The sequence below is a fragment of the Chlorocebus sabaeus genome, chromosome 8 (assembly GCF_047675955.1).
Source record: "Chlorocebus sabaeus isolate Y175 chromosome 8, mChlSab1.0.hap1, whole genome shotgun sequence".
In the NCBI taxonomy this organism is placed as follows: Eukaryota; Metazoa; Chordata; class Mammalia; order Primates; family Cercopithecidae; genus Chlorocebus; species Chlorocebus sabaeus.
In genome coordinates this window covers 127,558,703-127,575,365 of record NC_132911.1, presented here as the reverse complement: position 1 = coordinate 127,575,365, position 16,663 = coordinate 127,558,703, and the positions used below count along the sequence as shown (strand labels likewise).

At 35.5% G+C, this 16,663-nt stretch overlaps 1 protein-coding gene across 3 annotated transcripts in view; it reads right to left on the bottom strand.

Annotated features, from left to right (window-relative positions):
* FAM91A1 (family with sequence similarity 91 member A1) overlaps window positions 1–16,663 on the bottom strand; it is a 104,499-nt gene that overhangs the window by 23,804 nt on the left and 64,032 nt on the right. For all 3 annotated transcript variants that reach the window (XM_073018338.1, XM_008001482.3, XM_073018340.1), the window contains exons 4-15: window positions 16,471–16,528; window positions 15,718–15,785; window positions 15,033–15,146; window positions 13,754–13,844; window positions 13,284–13,346; window positions 7,622–7,728; window positions 7,075–7,113; window positions 6,461–6,573; window positions 5,292–5,407; window positions 4,531–4,643; window positions 4,156–4,242; window positions 2,160–2,292 (exon numbers count right to left, since the gene is read on the bottom strand). In XM_073018338.1, coding sequence (XP_072874439.1) covers window positions 2,160–2,292; window positions 4,156–4,242; window positions 4,531–4,643; window positions 5,292–5,407; window positions 6,461–6,573; window positions 7,075–7,113; window positions 7,622–7,728; window positions 13,284–13,346; window positions 13,754–13,844; window positions 15,033–15,146; window positions 15,718–15,785; window positions 16,471–16,528 — 1,102 coding nt within the window. The remainder of the gene's footprint in view (window positions 1–2,159; window positions 2,293–4,155; window positions 4,243–4,530; window positions 4,644–5,291; window positions 5,408–6,460; window positions 6,574–7,074; window positions 7,114–7,621; window positions 7,729–13,283; window positions 13,347–13,753; window positions 13,845–15,032; window positions 15,147–15,717; window positions 15,786–16,470; window positions 16,529–16,663) is intronic.

Below are 16,663 nucleotides of genomic sequence, written 5' to 3'. Positions count from 1 at the left end.
TATGGAACGAATGACCTTTCTCACGCATTGAGAATGGTACTAATGTACACCATCATGAGAAAAACTGAGAAACAGTCATGCCAATCAGTTTCCATGTTCTGCAATTCAGATGAGGAGCTCAGCTAAGAAGTGCTAGTAGCAAAAATGAAATTTCATAAATAATTGCAGGTTTGGTCTTAAGGGGAGACATTCATCAAATTTAACTTTGGAGACCCAGCAATTATTCTAAGCAATTAAATCTCCAACTAGTGTCAGGAGCAGTCTAACATTAAACCCACCTTAAAGGTTAGGATTGCACGGGACTATTTTCATAGAGAATAGGTTTAAATTTACCATTTAACTTACTTCATGGTACACTGACTATTCATGGGGAAAAAGTTTAGCCCAGATTACCAAGCAACAAATGTTTATGAGTAAATCAATACAAAGCTTAGCGTTCAAGAGAAGGTAATACAAGGGACAGGGCAATGGAAAAAAATTCAACAGACATGGATTCAAGTCTTCCATTCCTGGCTCTTCCATTTACTAATAATATGGGCTTTGATGACTAAAAACAAGCAGAAGATTTAGCTAATATAAACTCCAATTTCTTTATCTATAATAGGAGTTACACACTTCACGGCTCACCAGTACTCTCTAACATTCTCAGATTCTGGGATAGGCAGGAAAGGACAATGTATTTCAAGACAGCTTTAACAGAATATTTCAAATCATCTAACGCATTACCTCCATAAAGCACTAAAAAGTCCCAGAAATTCCAGGAGTTTTATATCCAAAGACATCTTCAAGACTGTGCCACTCACCACTGCTTCATCACATGATTTAGTATTTATTAACACAAAAATGGTTATCCACCAACAAATGCCTACCCGTAAGTGCTTCAGACTCTTGGCATTTGGTGATTTAATATTCTCAGTTTAAACTATTTATGAATGATCTCAAAAAGAGCCCCAGTATGCAACAATTTGTAATTCTTCAGATAAGGCATATTAAGGCTGCAGAAGTGTATCACTTGATACTAAGTGAGTCTAGCCTCACTCAAGTAAACTACCCAGCATGTGCTTCTCCTTCACCAGTGCTCTGAACCTAAACCAAGAGAAAATAGACTTTGCAACAAAAATACCGCTTTTATGCCATTCACTCTAATAATCATATAAGAGATATAAGACATTATTCGAAAGTAGTAAATCAAAAACTATGTGACAGCTTGTGAAGTAACAGCTGAATCCTCCCTCAATATTAAAAACTGAGCTGAAAAGAAAGCCAGATGCTAGTGAGAGAATAAATGAAAATGGAGATGATTAAGAAACTGATGTTCTTGGCTAGAAAAATAGTCTTTAGGTAAATGAAACTAAGCAAAATTAAATGTTACAGTGGTATTGAAGACCCATGAAGCCCCAAGACACAACTCTTGTGAACTCCTAAGAACTTGGGCCAAGTGCTCATGTGGTGGTGCCCAAGCCTAGCTGAGCACTGGAATCATCTTTCAAAAACACAAATTCCTGGAGGCCACGCCACATCTCAAAACCGACTGAATCCAAATCCCCATCTGGGTGGAAATTCTGACACCATCAATTCAAGTAAAGCTTGGGAACCCCCAACTATCACAAAACTGAGAGTGCCCAGTAAGGCAACAGCTCCATTAAAGTTCATCAACACCTTAAAATTGCCACTACTTCTTTTACTCTTTAAAAAGAATTATCTATTTCCTTTTTAAAAGTAAAATCTTTTGGTAAGTATTGTAGTAGCATTTGAACAGAAGGCTCCTCTTTATTCTTTTCATTATGATGGAATCTTTCATTCTTGAAATTTTATGCTTCCTACATTAACTAAATGTGTGCCCTTGTTCACCCCTCAGAGCTGATGCCTGTTCTAAATTCCATCCAGCTACTTAAATTAACATTCTAACACTTTTGTAGGTATTGAACAGATTTAAATACTACAAATGCTAGTGGCACATGAGAAGAGAAAAACTAAAATAAGGTTAAGAAATAGTTAACAAGCAAGAAATTCACAAAACAGGTCTCTAGTTTTAAATTCAATATGTTATCTATACAAGATATATAAGTGATGATTATATAAGTGAGCATGATCTGTTTAATTTCTTAGAAAAAGGTTTCATATGATCATGTCTTCAAAATTAAATATATTTATCATACCATAATTGGGTTGGTCTGGCTGTGCAGTTTGCGCAACTAGGTCTTTGTTATGACGCAGAAACAGTATTGTGTTTCTCAGAGTAAGTGCATGATCAAAATATCTCTGTGCTTCTCCTTCACCAGTGCTCTGAACCTAAACCAAGAGAAAACAGATTCTGCAACAAAAATACCACTTTTATGCCATTCACTCTAATAATCATATAATAGAGATATAAGACATTATTCAAAAGTAGTATATCAAAAATTTGCCCAAACAAGTTATTAACCTCAGTTTTGGTTGATTTTCCAATTTTACTGCATCTATGAAGATAGAAATTACTTCAATTAAGACTAACAATTTTAGCAATTGAATAATGCTAAGTTATAGCATTATATGTTACGTGTTCCACGTAGGATTCAAATAGAGTACTTGAACAACTCTAAAACCCATATTCTACTCCATCTAGGAAAGTACCCCAATCCAAGGTCACCAGTTTTACCTACAATTCTCATCACTTTGTTCACAATTCTGCATTACCAGTTACTAGGGACACTGGAGTCTGTGATTCAACAAAGCTGTTCACCATTGCTGAACACACAGCTTAAATTCACTCAACAAAGATTTACTTAGTGCCTCCTATGGACGATGACCTCCCTAGGAGATAAGGATAGAGTAATGGACAAAACCCCTGCCTTTGTTGGCCTTATAGTTCAATGCATGCTCTTCTGAGTAAGTCACCTTTTAATATGTAGAGACACATATATCCCAGAAACAACACAGAAAATGGAATGATAGGTCTACCAATGGGAAAATAACTAAATTAGATTTGCATAAATTTAAAAAAATCAATCTTAATCAAGATCAGACTACTTAAAAAATAGCTAAGAATCCACTTTAAAAACTAAGCCTCAGACTGAAAGGCTTTCTCAAGAATGACTTTGTGATGAAAAAGAATATAGATTTATGAGTGAGTATAAGAGCAGAAGTGATCTTACAATTTGCTACATTTGATAAAAGACTAGCTGAAGTGAAAAAAAGATAAAAATCAGGAAACCAGGACTTGAAATGTGCAGTAACATAGTAAGAAATTTATTAGTAAAAGATAATATACAATAAGAAATGGGATTAACAAATAAAGAAGCATGAAGAAATAAATGGCAGTATAAAGGTAAAAGTAAAAGAGACCAAATAATAGGAAAGGATTATCTCACACATATTTCTACACTTATAAAAGTAAAAATCCTACAGAGGAGGAGCAGTGAAAAATGTTACCGTCTTTTTTTTTTTGTAAGATATAAAGGAGTTATAGAATCATCACAAATTCTCTAAACAGCACATTTAATATACAAAGTTCATCACTAAAGCACAAAAGGCACCAAAATTATTAGTCAAGGAACAGATTAGGCACACAAACTATCTGAATACAAAGAGGACAGAATAAAATATCCAAAGAATGAAAAACACCAATAAAGGGCAATCAGATTTATTTAGAGCTAAGGAAAACTAGGGCTGTACTCACGGGGAAAAAGGTGCTTAAGAGCAAATATGGCTGAAGTCTTCAACATGCTAAAAGGGATAGTGAGAGCGGACGTAAATATGATACCCAGGGACATTGTTCCAGATTCAAGGTAAATGGAACAAAAACTTCAAATCAAACTGCTTAAGAGGTGATCTTAGAGAGTCATACCAGAAAAAAAATTGAAAAGCTATTTTAGAAAAAATTCAACTTAAAAAATTACAGACTAAAATTTCCATACCCCATTTCTTCATTATATCAAATTATGTTAAGAATTAGATGAGGTAGACATATCACTTTAAAAATCACAAAATCAATTCACCTACTCAGTATGTTTAAGTCTAAATGACTATCAGAGTACTAAGTTGGGGAATGAGGTAGGAACGAGCAAGAATACACCAAAAGCCCATCCAAATCAACAGACTGCATAACTGGCATTCTGTCAAGCAAGGAGAGATTCCAAATGCCCGAACATCCCCTAACATGCAACCTAGATTTACCTTTTCTAGTTCTATGAGAAAGCTGTCCAGAGACTCATCTGAGAGTTTGCCTACTTCAAACATTGTGACTGCATGGCTTTTCAAGTTCTGAAAAAAAAGAAACAAAATATTAAAGCTTTACCTCTCCATCTTTATGCTAATCATATCTAATATTTATATTATCCTTTCAAATATATTTAAACTTAACGATCAGTGGGGTGAGGGGCTAATTCTTCCAATTACAAAAGGACCCTCCCGAAAGTTATTATACTCCTCTAAGTCAGTTGTGTTTCAGGAATAAATATAGTACTTTAAAAAAGATATAAAAGCATTAAATTATTTTATATCTAATATTTGCTTTAAACACCTTCATATTTAAACAAGAATTGGGCTTACTGGTGAAAGATTTCCCATCATTAAGAAGGCAGTTAGAGTGGAGTCAAACAGGAATGCGATGCGCTTCGTGTGTCCTGTAGACAGACTCAGGCTGCTTACACTGGCTGTGTCAGCTGAAAAACACCGTAATTTAAAATCAAGTAAATGGAAATTACTCTTTGCTTACCATTTGGAGTGAAAGTATTTAATTTCAGCTTTATTTCATAACCAGAAAGTACGTAATTTTAAAAAGGCACTAGCATAGTCATAAGAGGTTCCAGCCATACCTATTTTGAAGTGCAAAGAATATTAAAAAGCATTTAACCCTAGGCCTTGTCCACTATGCTGTTTCCCTTTGGGCTTAGCCTCACTATTCCCTCGGGCTGAAATGGCTTTCCTTCCCTGACCAGCTGGCAGGCTCTTCTTCATTCTTAGCTCAAATAATATCTTCTCTGTGAAGGCTTCCCAAACCTCTCTAGCCAATTAAGGGTCTCTTCCTCTTTGCACCCTACAAGCATCATAATTGGTGCCCGTGTTGTTGTAATTTGTTTGGTCACACTCTCTTCTCTCTCCTTAGATTTAATGCTTAGAAGAAAGGTACCATATTCTTGTCAATTGTAGACACCTAGGACTTAGCACAGTGCCCAAAACACAGTGAAACACTCGAAGACTGCGTATTGAATAAAACCTAAAACAAAACTAGAAGACAACTATAAGAGTACATGCCCAGACATGTGCCGTACCTACAGACAGGCTCTATGTTAAACTGAGTTACTGCTAACCTGGATCTTCTTGACTATTTGTATCGGTGTCAGTTGCCGATGAAGTTTCTTGTACAGGACTCCTACTTTCCCCTCCATCCCATGACAAGAGCATCTTCTGTGGATCTAAGGTACTCCTATTAATGGAGAATGCATTTGCTTTTTAAAAATCATATAAATGACCTTACATTAAAATATCTACTGAAGACTTAAATGATGAACAATCCATCAAAATCCAGTCTTATATTCAAGCCCAAAATTAAGACGCAGCCCAAAAATGCTCTGCCTACATACAACAAGTGTTCCTAACTAAGATCCACGGATAGGCTTCAAAAAATTCAAGAACCCTTCAAGATTTTATGTAAAGTATGTATTTGTTTTTTTTCTGGGAAAAGGCTTCTTAGTTTTCATAAGATTCCAAAAAAGATCCATAACACACACAAGATCAAAAATCACTAATATATAGGGCTCACCTCAACTGACAGGTTGAATAAATAAAATTTCTGGGCCAGGCGCAGTGGCTCACACCTGTAATCCCAACACTTTGGGAGGCCAAGGCGGGTGGATCTGTTGGGGCCAGGAGTTTGAGACCAGCCTGGCCAACATGGTGAAACCCCACCTCTACCAGAAATACAAAAATCAGATGGGCATGGTGGTGCACCCCTATAGTCCCAACTACTCAGGAGGCTGAGGCATGAAAATCGCTTGAGGCCCGGTGCAGTGGCTCAAACCTGTAATCCCAGCACTTTGGGAGGCCGAGATCACGAGGTCAGGAGATCGAGACCATCCTGGCTAACACAGTGAAACCCCATCTCTACTAAAAAATACAAAAAACTAGCCGGGCGAGGTGGCGGGTACCTGTAGTCCCAGCTACTCGGGAGGCTGAGGCAGGAGAATGGCGTAAACCCCGGAGGTGGAGCTTGCAGTGAGCTGAGATCCGGCCACTGCACTCCAGCCTGGGCGACAGAGGGAGACTCCTTCTCAAAAAAAAAAAAAAAAAAAAAAAAAAATTCGCTTGACATGGGAAGGTGCAAGTTGAAGTAAGCCAAGATCGCGCCACCGCACTCCAGCCTGGGTGACACAGCGAGACTTTCTCTCAATAAATAAATAAACAAATAAATAAATTTCTGTATGTAAAACTGTCTTTTCAAAAGGAAACTCTAATATCTCATACTGAATAAATAAGTTACTTTAATCTGTTTACGGATGGAACATTCTTCCATGATGAATGAAGTTGATCCAAATTTATTACTTGTCCCTTCTTATGGGCAAAGCCCAATCGGCAATACATTGAAACAGCATTCTGAAAGGAATATAAAGGAAACTAATTAGCATTTAAAATAAACTAGACATCAGAATATTTGTAGAGAAAAAAATAGTGTAATAGAGTAATAGTGATTCTCAAACATTTTCAGCCCGTAACTAGAAACTATTTTCAGTAGACCTGCTCCTCCCTTAAGGTCTTCATAAATGTATAGGAGGAAATGTTTCCACCTCTCTGGCCTTGCCCTCCCTACATCTACCCCTAATGAAGCAGGAGTTGTTGCTTTAATGGACCTCACTACAAGATACTGTTTGGGCTGCTGCTTGCATGAGTGCTCTCTTTTCAGTCCATGTGTTTGAATCCCAATTCAGGGCCCCTTATCCTGCTCTTTACAAGTGCCCCTTTACTGTGCACACTCTCTCAGACAGCTAACAACAATCTCAATGCCTTCGTTTCTCAGTAGCTTATCAAGATAAAAATCTACTAGTAAAATCCACTCAGTTATCACATCACAAATAAATCAGCACAAAAATAACATACCTTAACCAGAGATAAATCAATCTCAAGGACATTTGCAAGCTGGAAGATAAAATTAAAATTTATTTTTACATTATTAGAATCAACAGCACATTACACAGTTGTAATAGACCAATATAATCATAATTAGCAAAATTTTTAAATTATGAATAATTAGAAGACTGAATAAATTTTCAATTCAGAACTTTCTTCTTTCCCTATCTCTAAGATCCTTATAGTACAAATCCAGGCAGTGACTACAACAGTTTAAGATTCCTTACTCTTTAATTTTGTCTCATTTAAAATAAAATTCCTGGATAGATCAATATAGTCTACAATACTTAAGTATAAAAAGTCATATAGAAAGTTAACCAAATTATAAATTATTAACTTAAATTTTAATATACATTTATAAGAATTAACGAAAGAATAATGACATTTAAGTGTAATAATGGTATAATCTCCCCACCTGGAGATTCTAAAAACATATTACCATATTAAATAATTTTACTTGCTCTACACAAACTTACAATCTTGAGATTATATTTTCATGAGACGTTGTCAAACTTACCTCTGCAACATTTGTGTGCTCATCTATTGAAACAAAGATCTTATAGAGTAGAGTTTCAAAATAATCACCTTGCACTCGATTCATTACAAAACCTTCAAGAGGTGGAACTAAAACAGAAGAGATTTTTCTCAGTGATACAATTTTATAAAACAAGAAAGTATAATCTACACATCTAATTAAAAAAAGAAACCTCTAACTTAGGGACTGAATTCAGCTTTTGATTTATTTATCCACTCCACAGCAAGTTTTCTGAAACTCTACAACAATACCTACACAGAGAAGACTCTGAAGGTAGACACAAAATCCACAGAGTTCATTTAATTCACCACAAAACTCTCAGAGTTACTGAGACAGGTAACTCAGAAATGCTGGATGACATGGACTTGATAGAAGGGCAAGGGAACAGGGGCTGCTTCAGAAAGGGGGAGCCAGCAAAGGGTTTCTGATACATTGTTTTTGATGCCTCATAGGCAGCAGGGGTGAGTGGACCAAAGCTGAAAAGCAAATGACTGCAAGAAAGAGTTGCTATGCTATACAAAAACCAGGTGGATGCAAAGTATTGGCTCTGTCTGCGCATCATCCCTCCTCCATCCTAAAAAGGGAAATTCATCTGCATGACTGTCACGTTTACCAGGAGTCACTGGGCTAACTTGTTCTTTGGGGCTTTCTAATCTGGTATCCTCCCCAGTGGGCCTCAGTGGCAACAGGGTCAAGATCCCCTCGAGCAGAGTGGGCAGCCCAACCATCACTCTCCACCCGAATGTTCATTCATACTCACTTCTATCTCTTTGGTCCAAATGTTCTAATCTGATTTACCAAAGTGTTCTGCCCAGCCAATAAAAAATAAGCTCTATGCTTTCCTTTGCCATTCTCCCCTGTGCATACATTTACCCTGAAAATATCCTGAGAAGGAGGAATGTCTTGGCCATAGTAGCATTTGGGTATCCTTATGTCCCCCCTGGCCCTAATATCATCTAATTGTACCCGAAAACTTAAATTATTCCTAACAGTGAAAAATAAGACAAAATTCAAATGGTCAAAATTAAGACACTGAAAAACTACAATGTACATACATTTGAGGATAGGTTATTCACTTTACAGATCTGGCTCATGTCATTTTCTAATTTAGTACTACCTATATTTCTAGTCATCTAGGTACTTTTAATGATCAATGGTTTCTTTTTAGAAATATTTTAGAAATTCCATATTTGACAACATTAACTATTTCCCTACACTATCAGCTATGTAAATAATAATAGCATTTATTGAATGCTTGAATGCTTACTAAGTGCTAGGCTATTACCAAGTACTTTATATATACATTTTCATTTAATCCTCCTAACTCCATGAGTTATATGGTAGTATAATTACCCCTATTTCTAAATGTATTTATTCATTCATTCGCTTATTTATTTATTTATTGAGACAGGGTCTCACTCTGTCACCCAGGCTGGAGTGCAGTGGGGGGATCGTGGCTTACTGCAGCTTCAACCTCCCAGGCTCAAGCAATCCTCTTGCCCCAATCCCCCAAGTAGCTGGGACTACAGTCACAAGCCAGCACGCATGACTAATTATTTTTATTTTTATTTTTGTAGAGAAGGAGTCCCTTTATATTGCCCAGGCTGGTCTCCAACTCCGGGGCTCAAGCGATCCCATGCCTTGGTTTCCCAAAGTACTGGGATTACAGGTGTGAGCCACTGTGCTTGGCCAGTTACTCCATTTTGAGAGATAAAGAAACCAAGGCACTATGCGATTAGAAATTTTCCTAGGTCAAAATTTATATCTAAGCAAAAAGAGTAAGGTGACTCTACATGAAGGAATCTGAAATAGTCTCTAATTCATATTAAATTTCTTTTAAAAGTCTAGAGTACACCATCTGTGTAAAAATACAACCACACACAAAAAAGAATATATACATATATGATACTTCTAGAAGGAAACAGAAGAAACTTAACAGTGGCTGCTGAAAGAGAATTGGGTGGCTAACCACAGAAGTGGAAGGCAGACTTTTTTATACCCCTTTGTAAATTTAGAATTTTGTATCATAATTATTGCCTACTGAAAAATATATTAATAAATTTTTCTTTAATTATAAAATAATGGTTTGAAGGTTCCTAAAAAAACTAAAAATAGAACTATCGTAGGACCCAGTAATCCCACTTCTGGGTATATATCCAAAAGAACCGAAATCAGTGTCTCAAAGGGATATGTGCATTTCCACATTCACTGCAGCATAAGTCACAACAGCCAAGACATGGAAACAACCTAAGTGTCCATCGACAGACAAATAGATTAAAATGTGGTATATATACACAATGGAATACTATTCAGCCATAAAAAAAGAGAAATCCTGTCATTTGCAACGACATGAATAACACTGGAGGAAATTACGCTAAGTGAAATAAGCCAGGCACAGAAAGGCAAATACTGCATGATCTCCCTTATATGTGGAATCTAATAAAGCTGGACTCACAGAAGCAGAGAGTAGGAAGATGACTACCAGAGGCTGGGGGAGTAGAGAAGGAGGGAAGGCGGAGTTGTTGATAAAAGGGTACAGTTTCAGACCGAGGAATGGGCAGCTGTTAAGCATATTAAGTTTCAGACAGATGGAATCAGTTTTGAGATTTATTGCACACCACAGTGACTACAGTCAATAAAAATGTATTAAGTATTTCAGAATAAGAGTAAATTTCAGATGTCTCACCATTAAAAAAATGACAGGTGAGGTGATGAATATGTCAATTAGTTTGATTTAATCATGTCACATTATACACATACATCAAAACATCACATTGTATCCCATAAATGCACACAACTATGATATATATGATATAAATAATATATATACATGTATATATACACACACACACATACACACACACACATATATAAATGTCTTGGAATAGCCAAGAAAGTTACTAAAAAAAGACTTACAAGGAAAGTTTAGCCACAACTAATATTAAAAGTTACTCTAAGTTACAATAATCAAAACAATATTGTAGGCTGGGCACAGTGGCTCACACCTGTAATCCCAGCACTTTGGGAGGCCAAGGTGGGCAGATCACCTGAGGTCAGGAGTTCGAGACCAACCTAGCCAACATGGAGAAACCCTGTCTCTACAAAAAATACAAAAATTAGCCAGGCACAGTGGCAGGCACCTGTAGTCCCAGCTACTCAGGAGGGTGAGGCTGGAGAATCGCTTGAACCCGGGAGGCGGAGGTTGCAGTGAGCCGAGATCGCCCCACTGCACTCCAGCTTGGGCGACAAAGCAGGACACAGTCTCAGAGAAAAAACAAACAAACAAAAAACAGTATTGTATCAGCAGAAGAAAAAGGGGTACCAAAATTAGATAAAATATACGGTGGAATTTAGTGTACAACAAAAGTTATGCCTCCATTCAGCAGTAATGAGTTATCGAAAAAACAGTGCTAGCATTTGTCCAAATGCTATTGGTTATTCAAAGAGAAGAAAAATAAGTTGAAGCCTTACTCCACATCAAATACGAAAGTAAGTTCCAAACAAACTACAAATTTAAATATATACAACGAAAGTTCTCAAGATTTTCAGACTATTTCTATATTCTATGGGTATTCCATTCAAGCAAAACAGAAATCAGGAAGCTATAAAAGACACACAAAATAGTTAGAAAATCTGATGAATAATGGAATAAATTTATTTAATAAAAGAGCCTTTCATGATTACTCCCTTAAAAGTATTTCTAACCTCCATTTATATTTGTATCACCAACCATAGTGCTTGTTTCTTTTGTCATTGAAACGTATCTGAAATGCCTCTTTTGAAATCACCTTGAGGTATTATTTGTACTGAATTTGATGCCTTCCACATTGTCAAACTGCTTTTATGTGTTTATTCTAATGTGCGGAACAGCCAAAGAGGCAACATGGTGACAAGGGTAAGTTTAGCAATTAGCATCCCATGGGTCTGTGTGTACCACCAAATGCCAGCAGCCACTAAGTGAAGTACGGTAGAACACATCAACGTAATGGGGCACCATCCATCTGGCCCTTCTCTGACTGCTTTCTTCAAATGAATTTAGTTTAGACATAAGTAATATTAAAAGTTACTCTAATGTGAGTCAGTGTTCAAACTGACAGTCAAACTGGACTGAAACGAACTAGTCAAAGACTAATATTTTTATTAAAAGGTGGATCTCAAATGAATCAACGTCAGCTTATCTGATCAGAGTAGGCACTAGAGTAATACTTTCATATTTTCCAACTGTGACAGGAAACCATGACCACCTCTGTCTTCAGAAATCATTTCCTTGTCAAAATCTTTCTCATTTTAAAACTAGTATTTTGTTATAGCATCAACTATACAAACCCAAATTAGTATTTCCTTTACTTTTTAAGGAGTCTTTCCAAGCTTAAAATAGGATGCAGGCCGGGCATGGTGGGTCACGCCTGTAATCCCAGCACTTTGGGAGGCCGAGGTGGGCAGATCGCTGGAGGTCAGGAGTTCAAGACTGGCCTGGCCAAAATGGTGAAACCCTGTCTCTATGGGTTTTACCTGTAGAGTAAATTAGCCAGGTGCGGTGGTGGGTGCCTATAATCCCAGCTACTCAGGAGACTGAGGCAGGAGAATCGCTTGAACCCAGGAGGCAGAGGTTGCAGTGAGCCAAAATCATGCCACTGCACTCCAGCCTGGGTAATAGAGTTATACTCCGTCTCAAAAAAAAAAAAAAAAAAAGAAAAAGAAAAAGAAAAAAATTCACATATGCACAAGGTTTAAAATGTGTTATTAAAGAATCACAAACATATGCCAACCCAAAGGTCTGGACATGCTACAGCATGATATCTTGTCAAGATTCAACACTGATATAAAGAAGTATTTCTGCAATAAACCCTATCAGCACCACTTTGTTAATATTAGGGTCATTCTCTGAAATTTTTTTGACACTTTATATTTGATTACACAAATATTCAACATCTAAGTATGATAAAACACAAGAACAATAGTTAAAAGATATGCCACAAGACATACTTGTAACATCTAACCTGAACACAGTAAGTGCTTCTATAAATTGGTAAGAAATATAACCTATAGAAAAAAAAGCACCACTCTGTGTTCAAGGATATTGAACATATCAGTATTGTAGTGGCAAAAAACTGGAAATAATCTAAATTACCAGAAATACAAAATGGTTTAATAAACTGATACATCCATAAAGTGTATGACAAATATACAAGGCTCTTAATATTGGTTTAACTCAGAGAAGCAGGTAAAGGAAGAAGGGAAAAGGAAATAGACAAAAAGACTACAGTAACATGAAAAAATAATGCACTAGTACGTTAAGGGAAAGTGAGAACATACAATTCTATGAGATTACCGAACACATGTAAAAACAGCTACACAATGAACAAGGATTAAAAGGTAACACAAATTTATAAAAATATTGATTTGATTTAGGATTGTTAGAAATTTACCTTGGGTTTCTATTACTTTAGTACAGTGTGTACACCAAATACAAAAATGAGAATAAGGAATTTAAGTAAAACCATCGTACTGTGTTAAAATGTAATAAAGAAGAAATATTTTTCTTGAAATATCCCAACATCTAAGATCCTAGAATGGATGATATGCAGTGCTTAGTATCTGATATCCATTCAAAACACAGTGAAAAATGTTAGCACAGACTTACCTGCTATACAACTGTCATCAGATATTGGTACATCCAGATAAATAAATCCTTTGTTATATAAACCTAAAGAAACAAAAGCACCTTGTTTTAGATGGAACACTACACAACAGTGATTTTTCTTTTAAAAAAACTGATTCCTGGCTTTCTATAAAGATTCTAACAAATGAATGCTATGTGACGAAGGAAGAAGTAAAATAGAAGAGAAAAAGAATTAAAGTTTTTAAATCTCGGTTTCCTGCATACGCTTAGAAGTACAAAATTTTTCTTACCATTCAGTTGCATAAATTTCTAGTGTATGTGACTAATTATACCCACAGTGGAAAACAAAAGACTAAGGTCACATTTCAAACAATAACATGCCTTAGAAAATAGCACTATTTGTACCTACTTGATAAGTAATTGCTAGTAATTATTGATGGTTTAAAACAAGTTTTTATGTTGACAAAAGACCATTTCTACTAACCACTTACTATGTACTATATTGTAATCTAGTGATCCAGAGAGTTGAGGGCCTGAATCGATGATCTTATCAATAGCGCATTTCTCAGGCAAAGTGCATATCTAAGAAAAGCAAAATATTTTTAATTAAGTTCTGTCCAAATTAACTAATTTACAAGTCTCCTGAAATTTATTTATGTTGAAACCAGGGATTACATGTCATTAGCTCAATGAACTACATATTTATCACTCTATAATTCAAACAAAAAACTATGCACATAGCCATCAATTAAGGTGCCAAAATATGCAACATACCAACAGAATGTAGAGAACAAACTTACTGTAAGTACCAGCATTTGCTGGTAAGTAATATCTGTTCCTTGTCATTGAATTGGAATTAGATCCATCTGCCAACTCAGAATCTCTCTAATCAGAAGTTTAGTTAAACTGCACATGAATATTGTCAGTAAAAGGAAAGTTCACTAGCTTATTTGAGAGTTCCACTAGGAGGTACTTTAGACTGAAGTACAATTTCTAAGCCTTCCGCTCATTGGATTTAGTACGTACTCTGGAGAAAATTAAATGCAGACTATAAAGAAGCCTACATACTCATTTACATTGCTTCAGCTACACATAAATACAACTTGGTCTCTAGGTGCCCTCATTACTCCACCCCTTTCCTCTAAATCAATATCCCTTCCAAGATGTGGTCTGACCACTGGGAATATCAACTCTCTTGATCTTGACACTATCGCCCCATAAAAGCACCTACTGCCTCAGTACAACAGTTCTTCGCGGTGATTAAGAGTACAAGTTTCACAGCAAACTGCCAAAAAATCCTGGACCTTTACTACTGCTAAGATTTGGGGTGTTACTTAATTGTTCTGGGCTCACTTTCCTCATCTGTGAAATGGGGGTGCAAATAATACATATTAAGTAAGACAATATAAAAAGCACTTGCAATAGAGCCTGGCACATCTAGCACACAGCAGATGTTCAAAAGTGTTAGCCAATATTATTGTTAGTGGTAGCTGTGGCATCATATGTTACTTTACATGAAGTTTCTACCTAATTAACATCCCCAGATAACTGTACTTGAACCAAGTCAGGTCTCCCTCACCATTAAAAAATATCTCTGAAACTCACCAATATTCTAGTCTACTAAGATCATTTTAAAATTTAAGTTTAAGTTTCATTTTCTTCAGGAAAACAAAATGATGTTACTTTTTTTAAAAAGTATAAGCTATAATTAAAAATTGTAAAATAAACTAAAAAATAAAAATTCTATGTTTAACTTTTAAAGACTTCTACCTTGATGTCATCTTCTGTGATATATCCAGCCTGCACCACCCACCACGCCTCTATGGCAATTTCCACCGGCTTTATTGGTAGAAGATCACGGGCTGTTTTCCTTCTGAAGAATTTCTGCAATGGTACAAACACTTGAGAATTTGCAATCTAAAATTATCACTTTCTTCTTTCATCAATCACATCATAAGATTGTTTGTAACGGACTACATAAGTATCTTCTTAAACCTTCATGTTTTAAAATCTTAATAATTCTAGATATTAACATATTGTATGAAGAAAGTCATTCTTAAATTGTTTCAAAATAAATTATTTCAAAACACTAATTGTTAAATCCAGATTTACTTCCAGAAACTCAAGTGAAACCCAAGCAGTAAAAACTGCATTTGAAAATGCGAACACTTATTTCACCCATTAAGTGAACTCTACAAGTAGAATGAGCAAATAAAAAGACTAAGAGAACAAAAATAATTTTTAAAAATAAATGTTTTATGCATTAAACATTTTAAATAATCATTTAAGCTATAACCTAGAGAATACTGAGGAGTTCTTTTTGTATTGTTTCTGTGTTAAGTACATTTTATTTCGTCACAGACAAATAATTCATTATTTCTACCGCTTAAAAAAACTAATCAAACTGCATGATGAGGCCAAAACAATGAAAAAGAAAGGGAAAGTACTAACTTACTTTTGATGATCTACATTGATTCATAAGATCAATATACTGGTTTCTTCCTATGCCAAGAAGCCTTAGACCTGAAAAAAAGTCTTTCCTTTAAAAACATTTAATATATCTTGAAATCTCAATACACTCACAAGTGATTGTACGAAAAGCCTGAATTTATGTTCATCTTTCAATTACTAATCAAATATCAATATCAAATTAAAAGGAAGTCTTCAAACAAAACATAAAAGCTAAACTTTGGGAGAGATGAAATCAAGCTGACACTTCTAACAAATAAAAACATTTTTAAAAAGCAGAACTCCTGCCAATTTTAGGAAGTCAAAATGTAATTCTCAGCGAAAGCTTCTTAAACAACAGAATTATGACACATTCAAAATACACACTTTGCCAATGTAAGCATAATAAAACAGCAGCAAGTTACTAAAAACTGACCTGCAAAAATACTGTGTACAAGTTTTCCTCCCACATTTAATACACACACAGCCCAAGTATCAGAAAGAACTTCATTCTCTGGAAATATATAGATTAGTCTTATTTTTCTGATTCTACCCCTCTCAAATATTCCTCTCTTAGACATTTAGAGTAAATCTTATACATGCATCTGGTATCATCTGATAAAATTCCCACTAATATGTTGCTTACTATTTCCATTTTTCACATATTTCAGGTTAAAAACACACATTACAATATTAACAGATGACAGGATGCACAGACACAACCTAAACATTACCTTCTTCAGCACAATTAAATACTTACAGTCAGCAGCAGTAAAATTGGGCAATGAATCATAACTTTTCTCACTGTTCATAATATCCTTTTAAAAAGAAAAAAATTTTTAATTTGAAATCTAAAATGTCCTTAAATAAAAATGTATATGACTACAATATTATTACAGCCAATAACAATGATTATTACAGGAAGCAGTGAGATCATAGTTTGGCTACCTAGA